Source organism: Mirounga leonina, unplaced genomic scaffold, assembly GCF_011800145.1.
Source record: "Mirounga leonina isolate KUSES-001 unplaced genomic scaffold, KU_Mleo_1.0 Mir_151, whole genome shotgun sequence".
NCBI lineage: Eukaryota > Metazoa > Chordata > Mammalia > Carnivora > Phocidae > Mirounga > Mirounga leonina.
The window spans coordinates 59,123,958-59,147,030 of record NW_023270377.1 but is presented as its reverse complement, the minus strand read 5'-3'; the positions used below and the strand labels follow the sequence as shown (position 1 = coordinate 59,147,030).

Here is a 23,073-nt window from a genome sequence, read left to right as displayed (position 1 = left end):
CTCATTCTCTCTGTCTCAAATAAATAAATAAAATCTTTAAAAAAAAAGAGAGAGAGGATTAAGAGGAGAGGAATTAAAAATGGAGCGTAGACTGTTTTTGAAGTTTTGCTCAGAAGTGGAGTTGAGAAATGGGCAGCTAGAGGAAGACACAGGATAAAGTTAGATGACTTTATTTTTGCTTTTTATTTATTTATTTATTTATTTAATTATTTTTTTTTAAAGATTTTATTTTTGTATTTGAGAGAGAATGAGATAGAGAGCATGAGAGGGGGAAGGGTCAGAGGGAGAAGCAGACTCCCTGCTGAGCAGGGAGCCTGATGCGGGACTCGATCCTGGGACTCCAGGATCATGACCTGAGCCGAAGGCAGTCGCTTAACCAACTGAGCCACCCAGGCGCCCCTCTATTTTTGCTTTTTAAAAAGTGATGTACAATTTACAGACAATGAAATGCACACTGAGCACATGATTCAGTGAGGTTTGAGGTCCCCTCCCCACAAATAGCTGCCTTGGGGGGGGTTGAATTTAAAACCCAATTTTTGGGAGATTGAGACATGCAACAGATCTGGTGGGCTGCATTCCTCTTTGTTTTGTTTTGTTTTTTAAACAATTGCAAACTTAACAGAAAAGTAGGAAATATAAAAATACAAAGACCTTTTTCCCTGAACTATTTGAGCATAAATCGCTGACTTGAACCATCACCACATACTCTTTAATGTATATTTACTGTGAACAAGAACATTAGTATACATGGCCAGAATATAATCATCAAAATTAGAAAATTAATATCAATACATTATCACTATTTAATTCTCAGACTCTAAGTTTTCCCACTTGTCCCCAAATGCCTTTATAGCAAAGGGATCCAGTTTAATTAGGATCAGGGCTTACATCTGGTTGCCTTGTCTCTTTTGTCCCCTTCAGACTGGAACAGTTGTCAGTCTTTTCTCGACTTTCATGACCTTGACACCTTTGAAGATGGCAGACCAGTTATTTTGTAGAATGTCCCTCAGTTTGAGCTTACCTGATGTTTGCTCATGGTTATTTCAGGTTCTGTATCTTTGGTAGGGATATCACAGAAGCATTGGGCAGATCTTATAGCACCTGTCAGTTTTTCATTAAACCTCCAATTCCTTCATTTATTTAGTTCCCATTTTATTGAGTGGATTATAATCTGTTCCTATAATTTATTTTGGTCCTTATATTGTCCCTGATTTGGCCAGTGGGAGCCCAGTTCATGCTGGCTTCTGTATTTTTACATGTCCTCCTCCTCATTTGATTACTTCATTCTTTGATTACTTTCTGGAGCAAAATATTCCAGGCTCATCTGTTATCTCTGCCACAGCTCTGGAATCAGCCATTTCTCCAAGGAGCCTTGTTGGTTTCTTTTTGTTTTTGTTTTTGTTTATTTTTTAAGAGGAAAATATCATTTTGAAGCTAAGATGTGCTGGGTGAGCAGGTGAGCTTGTTGCCGTTAGTGTTCTAACAATAATGAGAGTGGGCCTTCTCAGTGGACAGAACTTTGTGCCTTCCCTTTTTTCCCCCTCTGAAGATTTATTTATTTATTTGAGAGAGAGAGGGAATGCACACACACGAGTGGGAGGGAAGAGGAAGAGGAAGAGAGAATCTTAAGCAGACTCTGAGCTGAGCTGAGCACAGAGCCTGACACGCGGCTTGATCTCAGGACCCCAAGATCATCTGAGCTGAAACCAAGAGTTGGACTCTTAACTGACTGCACCACCCAGGCGCCCCTGCTCCTTCCCATTCATTCCCGGGTCCCTTGTAAGGTATTACTGTTCTGATTTCTTTCACCAAAATTAGTTTCGCCTGTTTTAGAACCTTATTTCAATGTAGTTATGAATGTATACTCTGTGACTGGCCTAGTTCAGTCAGCATGTTTTTGAGGTACATCCTTCGCTGCCTGTATCAGGGGTTCATTCCTATTTATTGCTGAATACTGTTCCATTGTTGGATATATCACTATTCATCAGTTAATAGACATTTTGGTTTTTCTGGTTTTTGGCTGTTATAAATAACTCTGCCAAGAATGTTCCTGTACAAGTCTTTTTGTGGACATATGATTTTTTTTTGGATAAATTCCTAGAAGTGGATTTGCTGTGTCATAGGGTAGTTTTACATTTAGCTTTATGAGGTACTTGCCAGACTGATTTCCCAAGTACATTTATATTCATACCAACAATGTGTTATAATTCTGGTTGTTCCACATCCTCATGAATGTTTGGTGGTGTCAATTTTAAAAATTCATAGAGTGAAGGGCTCAGTGTTATTAAGACAACAGTTTTCCCCACATTCATTTACAGATTTAATGTAATCTTTTTTTCTATGTCTTAGTTTGATTAGTTGGCCTTATTACTTGGATTTTGCTGGCCTTATTAAATGAGTTGGGAACTGTTCTCTATTTTCTAAAAAGAGTTTGCATAAGATTGATATTATTTTTTTTAATTTTTTTAATTTTTAAAGATTTTATTTATTTGAGAGAGCAAGAATGAGAGAGAGTACATGAGAGGGGGGAGGGTCAGAGGGAGAAGCAGGCTCCTTGCTGAGCAGGGAGCCCGATGCGGGACTCGATCCCGGGACTCCAGGATCATGACCTGAGCCGAAGGCAGTCGCTTAACCAACTGAGCCACCCAGGCGCCCTGATATTATTTTTTTTAAATGTTTGTTAAAATTTACCAGTGAAGTTTTGTGTGCCTTGAGTTTTCTTTGTTAGAAAGTTTTTAACTACAGGGCGCCTGGGTGGCTCAGATGGTTAAGCGTCTGCCTTCGGCTCAGGTCATGATCTCAGGGTCCTGGGATCGAGTCCCGCATCAGGTTCCCTGCTCAGTGCAGAGCCTGCTTCTCCCTCTCCCTCTGCCACTCCCTCTGCTTGTGCTCTTCTGTCTATCTCTGTGTCAAATAAATAAAAATCTTTAAAAAAAAAAAAAAAGAAAGTTTTTAACTACAAATCTAATTAATAGATTTAGTACTATTCTGATTTGGTGTTTCTTCTTGTGTCAGTTTTGGTAATTTTTGTCTTTTAAGGAAATTGTCTTTTAAGGAAATTTTATCTAACTTTTTTGTCTGACTGAGGTTCATAATATTCCCCTATTACCCTGTCAAGGACTGTAGAATATCCAATCCTTTCTCCGGGATACTGTTAATATGTATTTTCTCTCTTTTTTCTTGATGAATCTGCCTATCAGTTTATCAATCTTGTTGGTCTTTTCAATAATGATTATTTTCTGTTGCTTATTGTTTACTTCCTACTCTTAATCTTTAAATTTCCTTTATTATTCTTTATTATTCTTACTTTAATTTGCTCTTAAGAAATCTCCCTTCTTAAGGTAAATGCTTAAATAATTGGTTTTAAACGTTCCTTTTATAATATTAGCATTAAAATTATAAATTTATCTCTGAATACTAATTAATTGCATACCACCAATTCTGTTATGTTGTGTTTTTATTATTGTTCAGTTGAAAGTATTCTTACTTTTCTTTGATCTGTGGGCTTATACAGAAAAGTGTTGCTTAATTTCCAAAAATTTGGGGCTTTTCTAGCTATCTTATACTGATTTCTATTTTAATTCTATCAAGGTCAGATTATTTCAGTCTTTTTAAATTTGAGACTTGTTTTATAGGTTAGCACATACCTATTTTGGTGAATGTCCCAGGTATGCTGGAAAATAACTTATATTCTGCAGTTTTGTATAGGGTTGTATAAATGTCAATTGGCTTAATAGTGTTATTCAAGTCTTGTATATTTTTGCTGATTTTTATTGACTTATTCTTTCAGAAAGTTGAGAGAGGTCTGTTGAAATCTCCAACTATAATTGTGGATGTGTCTGTTTCTTCAGTTGTCAGCTTTTGCTTCATGTATTTTTTCTTCTTTTTTTAAAAATTGAGGTATAGTTATGCTTCATATATTTTGAAGGTCTGGTATTAGGTGCATACAGATGTAGACTTGAGTCTTCTTAATGAATTGACCTGTTAAGCATTATAAAATGTTCCTTCTTTATCTCTGGTAATAAAAGGATCTTTTTATCTCTGTCTCCACTTTAACTCATCTTTCCTTATATTGAAGACTGCTTTTTCAGATAGGAATATTGCAACAAGAGTTACTTAAGCATGGGAGAAATAACAGCATGTTTATATGCTGATGCCTATGATCTGTCAGAGAAGGAAAGAATGGGGAATATTTGTGGAGTGATATCCTTGAAAATATGAGAAAATACTCTTGAGAGTATCAGTGGAGGGATTAGCCTTAGATGGGAGCATGGAGAATTTCTCTGTCAGTTTAATGAAGGGAAGATCTATGGGAGTGAAGCTGTAAAGGTGGCAGTCTGTACAGGTTCTCTTATGAATGCTTGCTTCCTAAGTGATACAAGAAGCAAGGTTATCAGGTGAGAATGTGATTCTAGAAGATGTTGGAGATTGGAGAAAATAGTCATCTTGTCAAGCAGGAGGAGTGAGTGGACTTCAGAACCATGGTATGATTGTCAGGTAGCACTAAGGGTCCACTTCAAGTTTAGTACTCACGAATGTAAAATTGAGGTCAGCCACATGCAGATGCAAGGATATAGCAAAAAGTGGGCATATAGTCAGATTTAACTAGAATCAACTTTTAGGCTGGCATGACAAAGATTGGAGCAGAGGAGTTGAGGATGTTTATGAAGGAGTGATAATATTGATTGGCCATGGAATTCTACACTGGAAAGGGAGGGAGGAAAGTAAGGATACAGAGGCGGTGAGGGACAGCAAAAATTGTGTCCTAATCAATACATTGTAAGTCCTGGTACGGGTTGAAGAATTGTTAGAATTACGGTATCACAGGAAGTAAGCTAGGAAGAGGTAGTGGTAAGATTGTACAATGTTTGACATGGAAATTAAAAGGGTATAGTTATTGATAATGATAAGTAAGAGCTAGGGTATATCATGGGAATGTTACAGTAAAAAGATTCTTGGAGAAGGAATCAAGAAACTGAAAGGCATCAGAGATTAATTTTCATGAGTTTTTAAAGTCACCAAGATTTAAGTCAGTTATAATGTTGGAAAGAGTGACAGTAAGCCAGAAACTAAATACTTCAAAGAATGAGGGAAAGATTGGGCATTAGCATCAAAGCTGATTGTTCTTAAGGTGTGAGGAGAAGGATATTGGCCTAAAACCAGCAGTGAAGAGTTAGAAGAACAGCTTGTCCCAGCAGTATAAGGAGAAAGCAGCCACTGCTTGAGAGGGCTGTAAGAGAAGCAGTGTCTTGGGGGAGTGCCAGGTTTGTCCGTGACTGTCAGGGTGAAAAGGTATGGGAGAAGATTCAAGGAAGAGGTTGGGCATATGGAGAATTTTGGTGATAATTGACCTGTGAGTTTCATAGTAGTCACAGGGAGTTGGAGTGGGGTGGGAATTGGCATTAGATTAGTAGTTTTATGCTATTGTATGGGGATGAGAATCCAGGTAAAAAGGGATAACCTAGGAACTTGACTAAAGTTTGCTGGAATAAAGACTATGATGGGATTAATTATGATGGTTTCTAAGGTATATTGTAATGTTAAGACCTCTAATGTTGCAGGCTGGTGGAGCTGATGGGAATGTTCCCAGGAGCATTACTGGGCCCTGCCTTCACCCCCACATTTTAAAATAATGTAACTAAACTTACTTTGCTTCTTATGAATATGTCCTTTAACTTACTTTAACATGGTCAGGAAAGTATGTATTGGCCAAAACACTAAGATTTCAGTTGTTTAAAGGACACAGGAGTAAGGGGTGCCTGGGTGGCGCAGTTGGTTGAGCGTCCGACTCTTGGTTTTGGCTCAGGTCGTGATCTCATGGTTGTGGGATTGAGCCCCGCTCTGTGCTCAGAGCAGAGTCAGCTTGAGCTTCTCTCTCTCTGTCCCTCTGCCCCTCCCACTCATTCTATCTCTCAAATAGATAAATCTTTAAAAGAAAAAAGAAAACACAGGAGTATGAATAAACTTAGATATAGTCCAGAGTACAATTAGGTATTATGGGGAATATGTGGCAGCATCTCTGAAGCTGCTTGAGAACTGGAACCCATTTATATCTGCATTATGAGCGCCTGTCAATGGATCGTACATATGTTAAATGCTTAAGCATTATTAAACTTCAAAACGGATTAAATTAACATGCCTTGGTGATTTCTTAATTATGTTTTGGGCTAATAAGACATGCAGAATGTGGGGCGCCTGGATGGCTCAGTCGTTAAGCGTCTGCCTTCAGCTCAGGTCATGATCCCAGGGTCCTGGGATTAAACCCCGCATTGGGCTCCCTGCTCTGCGGGAAGCCTGCTTCTCCCTCTCCCACTCCCCCTGCTTGTGTTCCCTTTCTCGCTGTGTCTCTCCTGTCAAATAAATAAATAAAATCTTAAAAAAAAGAAAGACGTGTAGAATGTATCTTTTTTTTCAAGTCTTTATTTAAATTCCAGTTAGTTAACATAGTGTAGAATGCATCTTCTTTTCCACATTTTGTCCCTCCTGAAATTACCAAAGTGATCCTGAGAACTAGGAAATACAGGAACTATAAATAGGAGTGGAAACAATAGAATTTATGTTCAAATAGAAGATTCATTGTAAGTCTTAATGATCTGTGTTGGCGATAAGGTGCCATTTAGTATTCTGGGCCCTGATCTTCCATTTTTCTCCAAAAATGTGAGAGTTTTTCCTGAAAAGAAAAATTTTAGTGCTTATTTTAAATTATTATAGTTTTTTATATTGTATATTTCTCTGTTGGAATAATACATATTTTGCAGAAATTTTGGGAAGTGTATAAGAATATAAGAAATAAAAATTATCCATAATTTTATCACTCAGAATAACTATAGTATTTCTGTATTATAATTTGGGATAATTCCTTCTAGTTTTTTAAACTATATATTCATTTATGTTATTTCTCTTTTATAAAATTGAGGTTACATTGTCATGTTCTGTTCACCTAAATGCATCATAAACATTTTTCTGTCACCAAATATTTCTCAATAGCATTATGTTTAATATTTATATTAAAACTCTTTCATTTATGTAATTTATTTAATCATTTTGGGGTTGCTTGCTTGCTCTCTTGCTTTACTGACATAACTGCATTGTAAAGACTTAAAAATATTTAATGTTTGTGATATCCAGGGGAGTTCACACTTTATACATGTTCTCATGTACATGTATATATGTCCAACTGATTCAGCCTTAAGTCCACTACTTATTTTGTGGCCTTGAACAAATTAGTCTTTTTTGCATTTTTCATCTAGAAAACGGAGGTAATAATACCTACCTTCTATAGTTCTTGTGGGGATTAACTACAATGTTTATAAAATCCTTAGCAAATTGCCTGGTACACAGTAAATGTTCAAGTGACAACTAATGATATGGTTAATAACACTGTGTATGACTGCTTCTTATGAATATGTCCTGTGTTGGCATACAACACTGTTCACACAAAAACTTGTTCAGGAACATTCATAGCAGCATTATTCATAATAACCCCAAAATGGAAACATCCTAAATGTCCATTAACCAAGGACTGGATAAGCAAATTATGGCATATCCATATAGTAGAATATTATTCAACCACAAAAAGGAATGAACTAATGGTACATGCTATCACACGGATGAACCTCTAGAACATATTAAGTGAGAGAAGCCAGACATGGGGTACCTGGGTGACTCAGTTGGTTAAGTGTCTGACTCTTGATTTCAGGGTCGTGAGTTCAAGTCCTGTGTTGGACTTCATGCTGGGTGTGGAGCCTACTTAAAAAAAACAAGAAAAGAAAAAAGAAAGAAGCCAGACATAACAGGCACATATCGTATGATTCCATTTATGTGAAATGTCCAGAACAGACAAATACAGAGATGTGGTTTCATTTCTTTTATGGTAATTACTACACTTATGTAAGTATTGAGGTTTTTTGTTTTTGTTTTTTTAAGTAAGCTCTACACCTAATGATGTGGGGCTTGAACTCATGACCCCAAGATTAGGAGTCATATGTTCTCCCCACTGAGCCAGCCAGGCGCCCCCGAGGGTTTTTGTTTTTTTACATAAGAGTAGAAAATTCATCTTTATTTCTTATCTGTTACAAATACTAACTTCCTAGCACTGATTGTTGGTTCCTTTTGTCTAGGCCTAGGACTTTTTATCTTAAAGACCCTTTTTGAGGAGATAACTTTTAGGCTGATCTCTATAAAGTATAACCCGGGATGTCTACTCAGTGTGTAATCCCAGCAATTTGGGGGCAGCTTTTTAGGGATCTGCTCAGTGTGGCTAAACGTAGTACAGCCAACAGTTTTCATGTAATACAATGACTAATATAAAAACTTCATTTGTTCGATACTAAAAGAATCCTTTGTAAGGTACATAGCATTGGTTTTTAAGAATTTCTCTTAGATTGTTTCACCCAAATCACATCCAAACAATAAATATTTAACTATATATTTGCCTTAAGCTATTTGATTCTTACTTCAACTAAAAGACTCATCACTTTGCTTTCTCTTTCTTTTAGTTCCTATTACCTGTGGACTAAATTTCATGCTGAAATAGTAAAACCTTAATAGTTTAGATGACAGATATATTGGAAGAAGGCCAATCCAAATTATAGAAATAGTTATCATAACTACATTTTTGACAGTTGTTACATTTTTCTCTTGTGCCTCTCATCACTACCAAAGTGCTATATATTATATTAGAAGCAGTAGTTTGAAATTAATTTTTTTTTAAAGATTTTATTTATTTGACAGAGACACAGCGAGAGAGAGAACACAAGCAGGGGGAGTGGGAGAGGGAGAAGTAGACACCCTGCTGAGCAGGGAGCCTGACGTGGGGCTTGATCCCAGGGCCCTGGGATCATGACCTGAGCCGAAGGCAGACGCTTAACAACTGAGCCAGGTGCCCCTGAAATTTATTTTTAATAATTTCTAGAGACTTCCAAATATTTTTAAATATTAGAGATGCAGTAGTGGGAAATTTTGGAGGTTAATGAGTCTAGACATATTGGATTGTTTTATTTTTTTATTGTGTAATATTACAGACATACAAAAAACATAGAGCAAGCTAATGAATATCATGATCTCATCACTTAGCTTTTTCGTGTCTTAACATTTTGCTGTATTTGCCCAGGGCTTTTTTCAATTTCAGTTTTCATTATGAAAATTTGTTAACACAGAGAAGAGTTGAGAGAATAGAACAATACTTAACCTATATATCCAATACCTAAATTCAACAATTAATGTTTTGTTATATTTGCTTTAATATGTACTTTTGCTAAGTTATTTGAAAGTAGATTTTTAAAAAAGATTTATTTATTAGAGAGCGAGAGAACATGTGTCCATGCTCAAACGGGGAGGAGGGAGAGAGGGAGAGGAAGTCCCAAGCAGACTCTGCACCAGACTCGGAGCCCGACTCAGGGCTCGATCTCATGACCCCGAGATCACAACCCAAACTGAAACCAAGAGTTGGATGTTTAATTGATGGCGCCATGCAGGCACCCCAAAAGTAGATTTCTGAACATCATGACAGTCCTAATATATTAATATTCATATATATAACCATAATTCTATTATCATACCTATGAAAATTAATGGTAATTCTTTAATATCGTATAATTTTCTGCTTTCCCTGGTTGTCCTTGAAAGAATTCAGTAGCTTTTTAATAAAAATTATTTAACCCAGAATTCAGTCAAGGATCCTGCATCATGTTTGGCTGTAATGTTTCTTTAATCTCTTTCAATTCAGAACAGTCCTTCCATACTTAATTTCAGGAAACAAACCGAGGGTTGCTGGAGTGGTGGGGGTTGGGAGGGATGGGGTGGCTGGGTGATGGACATTGGGGAGGGTATGTGCTATGGTGAGCGCTGTGAATTGTGTAAGACTGTTGAATCACAGACCTGTACCTCTGAAACAAATAATACATTATATGTTAAAAAAAAAAAAAAAGATAGTAGGAAGGGAAAAATGAAGGGAGGGGAATCGGAGGGGAAAACGAACCATGAGAGACTATGGACTCTGAGAAACAAAGTGAGGGTTTTAGAGGGGAGGGGGGTAGGAGGATTGGTTAGCCCACTGACGGGTATTAAGGAGGGCATGTACTGCATGGAGCACTGGGTGTTATACACAAACAATGAATCATGGAACACTGCATCAGAAACTAATGATGTAATGTATGGTGACTAACATAACATAATAAAATAAAATTGAAAAGAATAAAAATAAAGAATTAAAAAAAAAAACAGTCCTTCCCCACAACATGGAAATTTTTCCTCCATACCATTGATTTATTTGGAAGAGTAAAGTTATTGAGTAGAACTAATAAACAAATCTACATTCTGGATTTGTCTGTTTTCTTTTGGTAGTAGTTAACTTGTTACCCTGTCCTCTATATTTCTTGTAAATTGGAAGATTTAAAGCTGGATTAGAGCTAGGATAAAGATTTTTGTTAAGAAAATGTTACATAAATGATGGCTGTATATGTTATATTGCATTGAATCAGGAGACATACAATGTTGGTCTATCCTATAATGAGTGATTCTAAGTTAGATTACTTGGAAAGGTGGTAACTGCTGGATCTCTACAGTGAAAAGATATCTTTTCTTCTGTAAATCATTAATCTGCTGGATGATACTTTGGCACCCTGTGAATAACCTGTTCTAGGAGGACAGTGTTGGAAATTTTTCATCTACAACTTATCTTTTCATTCTTCAGTTTAAAGAGTTTGGTGGGGGGAGGGTAAGGTTTTTTTCTACGTAAGATAAATTATATTGGGGAAATGTCCAATAGTATCAGAACTCAAAAAATGCAAATAAAATAACAGGGTACCCATTTCCATCTTAAATTGGTAGAAATTGAAGTTGAGGGTACAGAATGTTCTCAAGAATCTGGGAAGTAAAGGAGTTTAAGTAGCTGCTAGTAGGTATATAAACTGTTAAAATATTTTTAGAGGGCACTTAAGCAGTATTTATAAAAATAATTCAGTACTTTTACTAAGCATTTCTACTGCCAGGAATTTATCCTGTGTATACTGTATGTAAAAGTACAGCAAAGCATATATAAGGATGTCATTGCAGGGTTATTTTTAATAACAAAACAAAAACAAAAACCCAAACCTAGGAATAACATGAATATCATCTTGCACTGATAGAGAGTGATGTAATGGTAAAGGCCTCCTCAAAACTCAGATTACTCTTATTCTCAGAATGTTTCCTATAGCATTCTTCTTTAGTTTTTTTGATGCTGTAAGCTTTTCTTATCTCAGAGTGTCTTTTTTGGTTTTGTTTTCTTTTACTCTTTGCATTGTATATAAACATAAAGAAAAATAAAAACGAAATCAGATGCCTTTGGCATACCTAGTTTTCTAATTCTTAGAATCATAGGGTTTTGACACTGAAGCACTCAAAGTGTTACTCTAATTTTCATTGTTCATTTGTCTCATGAGAATCCACTGTAAATCATATAATGGAAAAGTGACATTTTAAGTAAGAAAGATGTTGGCTGTATCCTAGTTATAGTGAAATTCTTGAAATGGAAATACCTGTCACCTTTAATATCTTTAATTTAGTATCTTTAATATCTCTATATTTTTTATTCTTTTAAACAGTTCGTTTTCCTGAAGATCTTGAGAATGACATTAGAACTTTCTTTCCTGAATATACCCATCAACTCTTTGGGGATGAGTAAGTAACTTTGCCAAATTAGTGTGGCCAAAAAAAAAAAATTTTTTTTTTTTAAGATCTAGAAAACAGGCTTTATTTTCTTTGCTGTTTTTTTATGTAATTTATTTAAAAATATACATTAGAATGCATTTTTGACATTGAAACACCAGTTTACTGTATCATACCTATCATGTAGTGCTGTGGATACATTATTTAATTCTTTTTTTTTTAAAGATTTTATTTATTTATTTGAGACAGAATGAGAGAGAGCACATGAGAGTGGGGAGGGTCAGAGGGAGAAGCAGACTCCCTGCTGAGCAGGGAGCCCGATGCGGGACTCGATCCTGGGACTCCAGGATCATGACCTGAGCCGAAGGCAGTCGCTTAACCAACTGAGCCACCCAGGCGCCCCACATTATTTAATTCTCACAACTGCCTTAGCGATGGTATTATCATTCATTACATTGTACATTGGTGGAATTGAATAGCTGCTTAAGGACATGGGAATGACCAAAGTTCAGATTCGGGCAATCTGTCTATGAAGCCTATCTTCATAATTACTACTTTTTCTTCCTGCTCCTTTGCTATACTGCTCTTAGTACAGAATAGACTCTCCTGAAGCTAGAAAGCTCAAGTTGTTCTTCTGTGACAAGTAAATAGGCAGTTAAGAGAAATTTATTTATTTTTCTTTTTTATTTTTAAAAACTTTATTTATTTGACAGAGAGAACACAAGCAGGGGGAGCTGCAGGCAGAGGCAGAGAGAGAAGCAGGCTCCCTGCGGCGCAGGGCCAGATGCAGGGCTCGATCCCAGGACCGTGGGATCATGACCTGAGCCTAAGGCAGACACTGAACTGACTGAGCCACCCAGGCGCCCCGAGAAATTCATTTTTAAAAGCAACATTATAGATACGTCCTGGGATATTCAGCACAATCCCTTAATTTCCTGTAGCTTCATTACATTATTAGAATAGTCATTTACCATTTTTTTAAACTTTTGATTGTGAAAAAAACTTATTTGCAGAAAGTTATAAGAATAGTATGATGGGCACTTGATGTAAGCACTGGGTGTATATGCAGCTGATGAATCACTGAAACTCTACCTCTGAAACTAATAGTACACTATATGTTAATTGATTCAAAGGAAAAAAGAATAGTACTCTGTATATCCTTTATTTAGATTCACCACTTGTTAACATTTAGTTCTATTTGCCTTAATCATTCTGTCCTATATAGATAGATATATTGGAAAGTTGTTGAACCACTTGAGAGTTGTTTGCAGATATATCTTGATCCCTTACCTCTAAGTTCTTTAGTATGTATTTCCTAAAAACAAGGACAATAACCATATAATTACCAAAATTGAGGAAATTTAACACTGCTGTAGTACTGTTTTCTAAGATACAGTCCACATTTCAAATTTTGCCACTTTGTTTCCAGTAATTCATAACAATTTTCCTCATTCTGAATCCAATCTAGAGACATATATTGCATTTATTTAATTTTTATTTTATTTTTTTTTAAGATTTTATGTATTTATTTGACACAGAGAGAGAGAGTATAAGCAGTGGGAGCAGCAGGGAGAGGGAGCAGCAGTCTCCCTGCTGAGCAGAGAGCCCAATGTGGGGCTCAATCCCAGGACCCTGAGATCATGACCTGAGTCCAAGGCAGATGCTTAACTGACTGAGCCACCCAGGCGCCCCACATACTACATTTAGTTGTCATATCTCTTTGGTCTCCTTTAACCTGAAACAGTTCCTCAGCCTTTCTTTGTTTTTTGTGACATGGACATTTTTGTAGGGTATAGGTTAGTTTTATAAACCTTCATTTTGCATTAGTTTGTTTCTTCATGATTAAATTCAGATAATGTACTTTTTTTTTTTTTTTAAGATTTTTATTTATTTATTTGACAGAGACTGTGAGAGAGGGAACACAAGCATGGGGAGTGGGAGAGGGAGAAGCAGGCTTCCCGCTGAGCAGGGAGCCTGATGTGGGGCTTGACCCCAGGACCCTGGATCGTGACCTGAGCTGAAAGCAGACACTTAACGACTGAGCCATCCAGGCACCCCGATAATATACATTTTTATAGTACCACAGAGGTTGTGTGTGTCCGTCTCAGTCTGTCATAATCAGAAAGTCTATAATGTCAGTTTGTTGCATTGTTTGTTAACTTGGGTCACTTAGTTTAGAGGTGTCTGTCAGCTTTCTCCACTATAAGGTTTTTTCCTTTATTATGTAATCTGTGGGGAGATACTCTTGAGATTGAAAAGATCCTGTTTCCCATCAGACTTTCATCTAGTAGTTTTAAATCCACTGATGATTCTTTGAATCTTTTACTGTGATTGTAAAATGGTGATTTTTCTAACTCTGTCATACCTTCTACATTTATTAGTTGGCATTCTATAAGGAAGAGCGTCTCTTTTTCCCCTTATGTATTTCTTTGTTTATATCAGAATAGACTCAGAGAATCTTTTTTAATCCAAGGGGTCATAATCCGCTACTGTTAGTAATTATGATGCTCAAATTATCCCATTACAAACCAGTTTTTGAATCCTTTTGATATATCATCATTATTTGGGGGACACTTTACTTTTGAATACAATAAGGTGTTCATTCATCTTACACTTTTTCTACTAGTTCTGGAGTTAGCCATTTTCCCAAGGAATGCTGCTTTGTTGTAGTAGGAAAGGGTGTTTTGACATAGTTGACATTTAAAATATTGCCCTTCGTGGCGATTTTACCTACGTGTTATTTCAGCATTGTTCACATGTTTATTTAATGTGTTTTGAAGTTGACAAATGTCTCTCCATGGGACAAATTTCCTCAGAATTTTTCATTATTAATGTATCAGATCGGGCATTTTATGTGCTTTTAAATATTAATAATTTTATTACATATTGATTCATGCCAAATTTGAACCTTTTGTATTTTTAATAGCTTTTATTTTATTATAAAGATAAGAACATTTTCTTTTGGGATTTCTATCATTAAGGAGCTATTTATTTTATTCCTTTCCTCTTCTTGCTATTTAAAATCTCTTCCTTAGGTGCATAGAATCTAGTCTTACAAGTAATGCTTCTCAGTGGTATTTTGTATATTCATTCTGTTTTGCATGTCATTAAAAATGCTTGCATACTCCTAAGGTAGACAGATGACAGTCACATAATCATGACCCTGTATCTTATGACTCAAGTATGACATTGGTCTTAATCCTACTTATCATTGGCACTCCTTTTTATGCACATAACTTTCAGAGTCCTGGAATGGACACTGCTTATGTTTTATTTTATGCCTAGACAGAAATCTGGAAATGACACTGCTCCTTTCAGGCACTCTTCTTCAGCATTCACTTTAAAAAAAAAAAACAAAACTTTATTGAGATGTGAGATGTAATTTGCCATATAATTCATCTATTTAAAGTATACAGTTCAATGATTTTTAGTATATTGTGTTGTGCAGTCATTACAATCAATTTCAGAACATTTGTCATTCCCACCAAAATTCCCATAACCAGTTAGCAGTCATTCTCTTTTTCCTCCCTTAATCTCCCCAGCCCCCAGCCCTAGCAATCACTAAACTACCTTCTGTCTCTGTAGTTTTACCTATTCTGGATATTTTAGATTCACATTTTGAAAGACTCTTTTTTAAGCCAGAGAAGAGAATATCAGGGTGTAGGTAGATTGCAGGAAGCAGGGCTGGAAAAATAACAGCAGCTCCAGATCTGCTTTCTGAGTTCATAGGGTGATGTAATTAGATGCTTTCACCACTTTCAGCAGCTCTGGATGTTGATGATGGAAGCAAGTGGTGAACTGGAGGAAAGACTGGGCCAAAGCTACATCTTAGCTGTTTGCCTAGCGAGGTACCAGTTTAAATACCACTTGTGTCTGATTTGAAATGCCTTCTGTGGTACTAGTAGTAGAAGCAGCTGCAATGATATATTACATTTATTACATACTTATATAATGTGCTGGTCAACATTATAAGCAGTTTATAGGTATTAACTTGCTCATGTAACCCAAACAACGTCCCTGAGGTAGGTGCTATTATTCTTACTTTATTTTTTATTTTTTAAAGATTTTATTTTTATGTAATCTCTCCACTCAAGGTGGGGCTCGAACTCACAACCCTGAGATCAAGAGTCACATGCTCTACCAGCACAGCCAGCCAGGCGCGCCTCTCTTATTTTATAAATGAGGAAAGCTGAGGCACAGTTTCGTTACAAATATTTGTTTCTTTTTAAAATAGGTATGGTTTAAAATCTTGAAACTACCCATAAAGTTAAACTTGTTTATATGTAGGGCTAATACTTTGTAATGACTTTGCAAAGAATCTTTCTGGGGTCTCAGATTACTGATATTTTTTCCTTTTCAGTGAAACTGCTTTTGGTTACAAGGGTTTGAAGATCCTGTTATACTATATTGCTGGTAGCTTGTCAACAATGTTCCGTGTTGAATATGCATCTAAAGTTGATGAGAATTTTGACTGTGTAGAGGTAAGAACAATAATAAATTTATCTTTAACTCTGCTTTCCATTTGAGTATAGAACAGGTTTTAAAATTTAAAGGCTTGAGGGAGGAGAGAAACTGTTATATAGTAGCTTTAAAACCATGTATTGTCTTTAGTTATGGAGGTGATTGCCTGCCTGTCACTGCAGGTAACCTTTGATCATGATCCTTGGCCTGATCTATTTCCTGAGTGGACCTTTCCTAAAAACCCTTTACTTTTATGATCACAGTTGTATTTTGTTTACCAACTTCTTTTTTTTATTATGGACATGAAAATTGCTTCATTTCCCAGAAGTTAAATAAGATGGAGGGCAATAGCTAAATTTTCTACTTTTTCTTCACATAGAATTTGCCTATTTAAATTTCTCACTGCATTTCTGATCCCACAGATTTTGTTAATATATTTCCTTAAGAACATGGACAATTAAGCTGATGACATAAAACTCTTTGAAACAAATAAACCAAAAGACGGTGAAGGCAAAGAGAGGCATTAAAGAGTATGCATCTGGGGCAGGCTGAATTATGGCCCCTCAAGAAGCAGAGGCAGAGTGATGTGACCACAAGCCAAGGAATGCTGATAGCCACCAGAATTAGAAGAAGCAAGGAACAGACTCCACTGGAGTCTCTGGAGGGAATGTGGCCCTGTTGACACTTTGATTTTAGCTCAGTGATAGTGATTTTAGACTTTGTCTCTAGGCTGTGATAGAATAAGTCTCCATTGTTTCAAGCCTCCAAGTTTGTGGTAGTTTGTTATAGCAGCCATAGAAACTAATATGGATTTTCATATCAGGAAGTGGGGTGCTACTGTAACAAATAACTATAACTGTAGAAATGTCTTTGGAAATGGGTAATGGGTAGAAACTAGAAGAATTTTGAGGCACATGATAGAAAGAGCATAGACTACCTTGAGTAGATGGTTGGTAGAAATATGGACTTCAAAGGCACTGCTGGTGAGGGCTCAGAATAAAGTTAGGAGCATGGGAGAGAAAACTATCATCTTAGAGAATAATGTACCATCATAAACAGTATGTTGGTAGAAATAGGAATGTTGAAGGAGTCAGAGGGAAATGAACATATTATTAGAAAATGAAGGAAAGGAGGTATTTGTTATATAGCGCCAGAAAGCCTAGCTGAATTGTGTCCTACATTTATATAGAAAAGAGAACATGTAAGCAGTGAAGTTGGCTATTTAGCTGAGGAGATTTCCAAAGTATTGAAGTTGTGGCCTGGTTTCTTGTGGCTCATAGTAAATGTGAGAGGAATGGGTGAGATTGTGGGAAGAACTGTAAAGCAAAAAAGATCCAGGACTTGATGATTTGGGAGATTCTCAGTCTATCCAGGTTGCAGAAGATACTGAAGTTAGGAGATTCACTGTCAGGAAAGTGGTTTGGAGAGAAAGCCAAGAGCATGGCTAGATAACCTTTTGCTCTTTCTGAAGAGATTGCACACATGACTCATGGATCTCCTCAGTAATCTCAGCAAAAACCAGGAATAGAGATTGAATAGAGATCAAGTCCTTTGTAGGACCATCTTGTCTAATGGTGTGAACCCTCATGGCAGACACAGGTGACCTAGAACGGTTTTGAGAATGTTATATCAGCAGAAACACTGCCAGTTTGGACTGACAGGTTGAGGAAAGGCTAATGAACTTCCAAAATTCTATAGGTAGGAAACAGGCTGATAGCACTGCTCAGCTGCAAACATGTGCTTCCCTTCAAGAAAAAGGAATAATGGCCCAGAAGGTAGAGCCACAGGCCACAGTATTCCCAGGTCTTGAAAACTAATGGAATTTGACCTTCTGGATTTTGAAATTGCTTGGTAGCAGTGACTCCTTTCTTTCTACCATTTTCTCCCCTTTGGAATGGGAAACTCCATCATAACTTATCTGGTGCCTGTCCCACCACTGTATTTTAGAAGTGGTAAGTTGTTTTCTAGTTATACAGGTGGAAAGGAATTTTGCTCCATGATTTATCATACTCAGAGTCTGCTTGAATAACTTTTAGATAATGACATTTTGGACTTGAGTTGTTGATGGAGTGGTTGAAACTTTTGGGGATGTTGGGATGGGGTGATGTATTTTGCGTGTCTGGGATGGACATGAATCTCTGAGGGACCTGAAGAAAATTATATGTTTTAGAGTTGTTCTGTTTCTGGACATTCCTGTTTAAAGGTATTGAAACTTTTTTTTAAGGTTTTATTTAAATTCCAGTTAGTTAACATACAGTGCAATATTAGTTTCCAGTGTATAATATAGTGATTTAGTAATGCCATACATTACCAAGTGTTCATCATAGCAAGTGTACTACTCCTTACCCCATCACCTATTTAACCCATCCCCCCACATACCTCCCTTCAAGGCATTGAAACTCTTCATCAAGAATTACTTCAGAGTTAATTTTTTTTTTAAGATTTTATTTATTTATTTGAAACAGCACAAGGAAGGGCAGAGGGAGAAGCAGACTCCCCGCTGAGCAGAGAGCCTGATGTGGGGCTCGATCCCAGGATCGAGATCATGACCTGAGCTGAAGGCAGATGCTTAACTGGGACTGAGCCACCCAGGCGCCCCCAGAGTTGATTTTTTTTTTAATGAAATGCGATTTTTGTCACTGAATCACATTTTTAAAATTAGAAATGGCATTCTTTTTTTTTTTTTTTTAAAGATTTCACCTATTTATTTGACAGAGACACAGAGAGAAAGGGAACACAAGCAGGGTGAGTTGGAGAGGGAGAAGCAGGCTTCCCACCGAGCAGGGAGCCCCATGCGGAGCTCAATCCCAGGACCCCGGGGTCACGACCCGAGCCGAAGGCAGATGCCCAACGACTGAGCCACCCAGGCGCCCCTGGAAATTGCATTCTTAGAGTAAAATCTCTTGTCATTTGAATTTGAAAATCCAGGAAGTTTTATCAGATCAGATCTGTCATATTGAGAACACTGTGCTTCACATAACTTGGCAAAGATATTATGTATTACTGCATACTGGATATCATAACTTCCTCCTGTACAAGTAGCAATTCCTAATGCATTAACAATTAAACCAACTTTTTCAAGTTTTTAAACTGACTTTAAACTTCTGACTTAAATCTTTTGCCAACCTCATGCCCCATCTTTTTTTTTTTTTTTAAAGATTTATTTATTAATTTGAGAGAGCGAGAAAGTACATGAGAGGGGGGAGGGTTAGAGGGAGAAGCAGGCTCCTCGCCGAGCAGGGAGCCCGATGTGGGACTCGATCCAGGGACTCCAGGATCATGACCTGAGCCGAAGGCAGTCGCTCAACCAACTGAGCCACCCAGGCGCCCATGCCCCATCTTTTTTTGACTAAAACTTCTCATGACTTGGGACTGGTTGATTTGGTTTTTTTGTTGTTAATTTTTTAAAATTTTGTTTCATTGTAAAGGACTTGCCCAAATTCACACAATGCTAGATAAATTAGCATATAATATAGGCTTATTAAAGTGGAGTTTTTTTTCCTAATCATATGGTTCTTATTAGATTGTTAAATTCTCAAGCCCAGCTAGATACTCTTACTAAAAATACAGGTAGTAGTTTTCCTTGTGTTGTACAAAATTCACTGTTGTTTGAAGGTTTTGGTGTCTTTTTTTTTTTTTTTAAGTTCCAGCTGATAGTGCTGAATTGATTTCTTCCAAAGGAACTATTGACTTAGTTATTGGTAAATCTTTCAAATACTATTTGCCATGAAAATAGCTATGTATTTGCATTGACTTCTAATTGTTTCCTTCTTGAAAACCAGGTTTTTCCATTTAGAGTACTGTGTTAGGAGTAAGGAATCAATCTTTTATGATGTCTTCCTGTAGGATTATTTGCTTCATGGTCGAAGATCATTTATTTAAATTACATGTTCAAAGACTTTTTTCCCCCTTATTAAAATAAGAATGGGTAGTGGATGTGGGGGGGATGGGCATGCCTCTTCTATCTCAGTTTGCATTGAGAATGTTCATTCCACAGTGCCTCTGTGTTCTTGATGCCGGGGAGAGTGGCAAGAAAACAAAATCATTCCTCTCATGGAGTTTATATTCTAGCTAGGAGGAACAGTCAATAAACAAATAGTAAGTAGTGTTACAAAGAAACATTTTGCTGGTTCCTGAATGTAGAGGAGCCAATGTAATTATTTGTCTGACTGAGGATATATTTTGAAGGTAGAGCCAGTAGGATTTACTTTTGAATTAAATATAATGAGATAGAAAAGAGAAACAAGGAGTACCCTACTGCTTAACCTTAATAGTAGTACTATAAATTGAGATAGGGAAGATCGGAGAAGTAGGTCTAAATAGGAAAAAAAAAAATCAAGATTTTTGTTTTAGATGTGTTATGTTTGAGACTATTATATGTCGTATTTGAGTTTTCACAGACTATAATATGTAGTATTATTTTTGTGTATGAAAAATATATTCTTTTGGGTGAGGTGGTCAGAAACCACAGCATATCAGCTTAGAAGTTAATTTGCTTATTAGAATATGCCATTACATTAATCTTTCATCATCCATTTTTCTTTTCCAAGCTGAGTTCTCCAGTTGCATGTAAAAGTTTTTAGTCACAATTAAGATGCTTGTAAAATATCTCCACTAGCCATCATCTTTTTTTTTTTTTTTAAGATTTTATTTATTTATTTGACAGCGAGACCGCTAGAGAGGGAACACAAGCGGGGGGAGTGGGAGAGGGAGAAGCAGGCTGCCTGCCGAGCAGGGAGCCTGATGCGGATCCCAGGACCCTGGGAACATGACCTGAGCCGAAGGCAGACACTTAATGACTGAGCCACCCAGGCCGCCCCTCCACTAGCCCTCATATGTGTGTGTGTGTGTGTGTGTGTGTGTGTTTATTTATTTATTTAATTTGACAGAGTACAAGCAGGGGGAGCAGCAGGCAGAGGCAGAGGGAGAAGCAGGCTCAGTGTGGGGCTCGATCCCAGGACCCTGGGATCATGACCTGAGCCGAAGGCAGACACTTAACCGTCTGAGCCATCCAGGAGCCCCACTAGCCATCATCTTCAAAGGCAACATAATTATTCTGAATTTTACTACAATAAGCTTGATTATTTAGAACACTGTTGGTTTGTTCCCCTTATGGTTGTCTCTGACCTTTGCTTTTATCAGTACCTCCTGACCTCTTTCTCTCTTTTTTTTTTATTAACATATAATGTATTAATTTTTTCAGGGGTACAGGTCTGTGATTCAATTTACACAATTCACAGCACTCACCATAGCACATACCCTCCCCAATGTCCATCACCCAGCTACCCCATCTCTCCCACCCCCCACCACTCCAGCAACCCTCAGTTTCTTTCCTGAGATTAAGAGTTTCTTGGGGGGCCTGGGTGGCTCAGTTGGTTGGGCAACTGCCTTCGGCTCAGGTCATGATCCTGGAGTCCCAGGATCAAGTCCCTCATCAGGCTTCCTGCTCAGCGGGGACTGTGCTTCTCCCTCTGACCCTCCCCCCTCTCATGTGCTCTCTTTCTCTCTCATTCTCTCTCTCTCAAATAAATAAATAAAATCTTAAAAAAAAAAAAGTCTCTTAGGGTTTGTCTCCCTCTCTGGGTTCGTCTTGTTTCATTTTTCCCTCCCTTCCCCTATGGTCCTCCCTCTCTCTCTCTCTCTCTTTTTAATTGAAGTATAATTGACATACAGTATCCTGTTAGTTTTAGGTATACATTATAGTGATTCCTTTTTTTGTTGTTTTTTTAATATCTTTATACATTATGAAATGATCCCCATGGCAAGTCCAGTTATCATCTGTCACCATACAAAGTTATTACAATATTATTGCCTACATTCCCTGTGCTATATGTGACATCCCCATGACTATTTTATAACTGGAATTTTGTTCTTCTTAATCCCTTTCATCTATTTTGCCCAACCCCCTCAACTCCCACTCCTACGTCCAGTAACCAGCAGTTTGTTACCTATATCTAGGAATCTGTTTCTGTTTCGTCTTGTTCATTAGTTCTGTTTTTTAGATTTCATGTAGCATAATACCCTGTAGGTCCATCTGTGTTGTTGCAAATGGCAAGATTTCATTTTCTTTATGACTAATACTCCGTTGTATGCATGTATTTGTGTATGTGTATGTGTATGTGTATATATGTATTTACGTATATCTGATCTTTATCCATTCATCTATGATGGACACTTAGGTTGCTTCCAAATCTTGCCTATTGTAAATAATGCTGCAGTGAACACAAGGGTGCATGTAGCTCTTCAAATTGGTGTTTTCATTTTCTTCCAATGAACATCCAGAAGTGGAATTGCTGGATTGTGTAGTAGTTCTGTCTTTAATTTTTTGAAGAACCTTCATACTGTTTTCCATAGTGGCTGCACCAATTACATTCCCAACAACAGTGTATGAGGGTTCTCCACTTTTCTCCGCTTTTTTTTTTTTTTTTTAAGATTTATTTATTTGAGAGAGATAGTGACAGAGATAGTGAGAGAGAGCAGGTGTGGGGAGGAGAGGGAGAAGTAGGCTCCCTGCCGAGCCGGGAGCCCGATGCCGGGCTCCACCCCAGGACCCTGGGATCATGACCTGAGCAGAAGGCAGACACTTAACCGACTGAGCCACCCAGGCGCCCCATCTCCACTTTTTAGTATAATGTGATCCCATTTGTTTATTTTAGCTTTTGTTGCCCTTGCCTGAGGAGACTAGTCTGAAAAAATATTGCTAAGACCAATGTTAAAGAGCTTATTGCCGGTGTTTTCTTCTACAAGTTTTATGGTTTCAAGTCTTTAAACCATTTTGAATTTATTTTTGTATATGATGTACAAGAGTGGTCCAGTTTCATTCTTTTGCATGTGGCTGTCCAGTTTTCCCAATGCTCTTTATTGGAGAGACTGTCTTTCCCATTGTTTATTCTTGCTTCCTTTGTCATCGATTAATTGACCATATATATATATATATATATATATATATATATATATATATAT

General features: G+C 37.2%; 1 protein-coding gene across 1 annotated transcript in view; it reads left to right on the top strand.

Moving 5' to 3' along the window:
• HAT1 (histone acetyltransferase 1) overlaps nt 1-23,073 on the top strand; it is a 63,330-nt gene that overhangs the window by 9,989 nt on the left and 30,268 nt on the right. The window contains exons 3-4 of the mRNA XM_035007774.1: nt 11,586-11,661; nt 16,010-16,130. Coding sequence (XP_034863665.1) covers nt 11,586-11,661; nt 16,010-16,130 — 197 coding nt within the window. The remainder of the gene's footprint in view (nt 1-11,585; nt 11,662-16,009; nt 16,131-23,073) is intronic.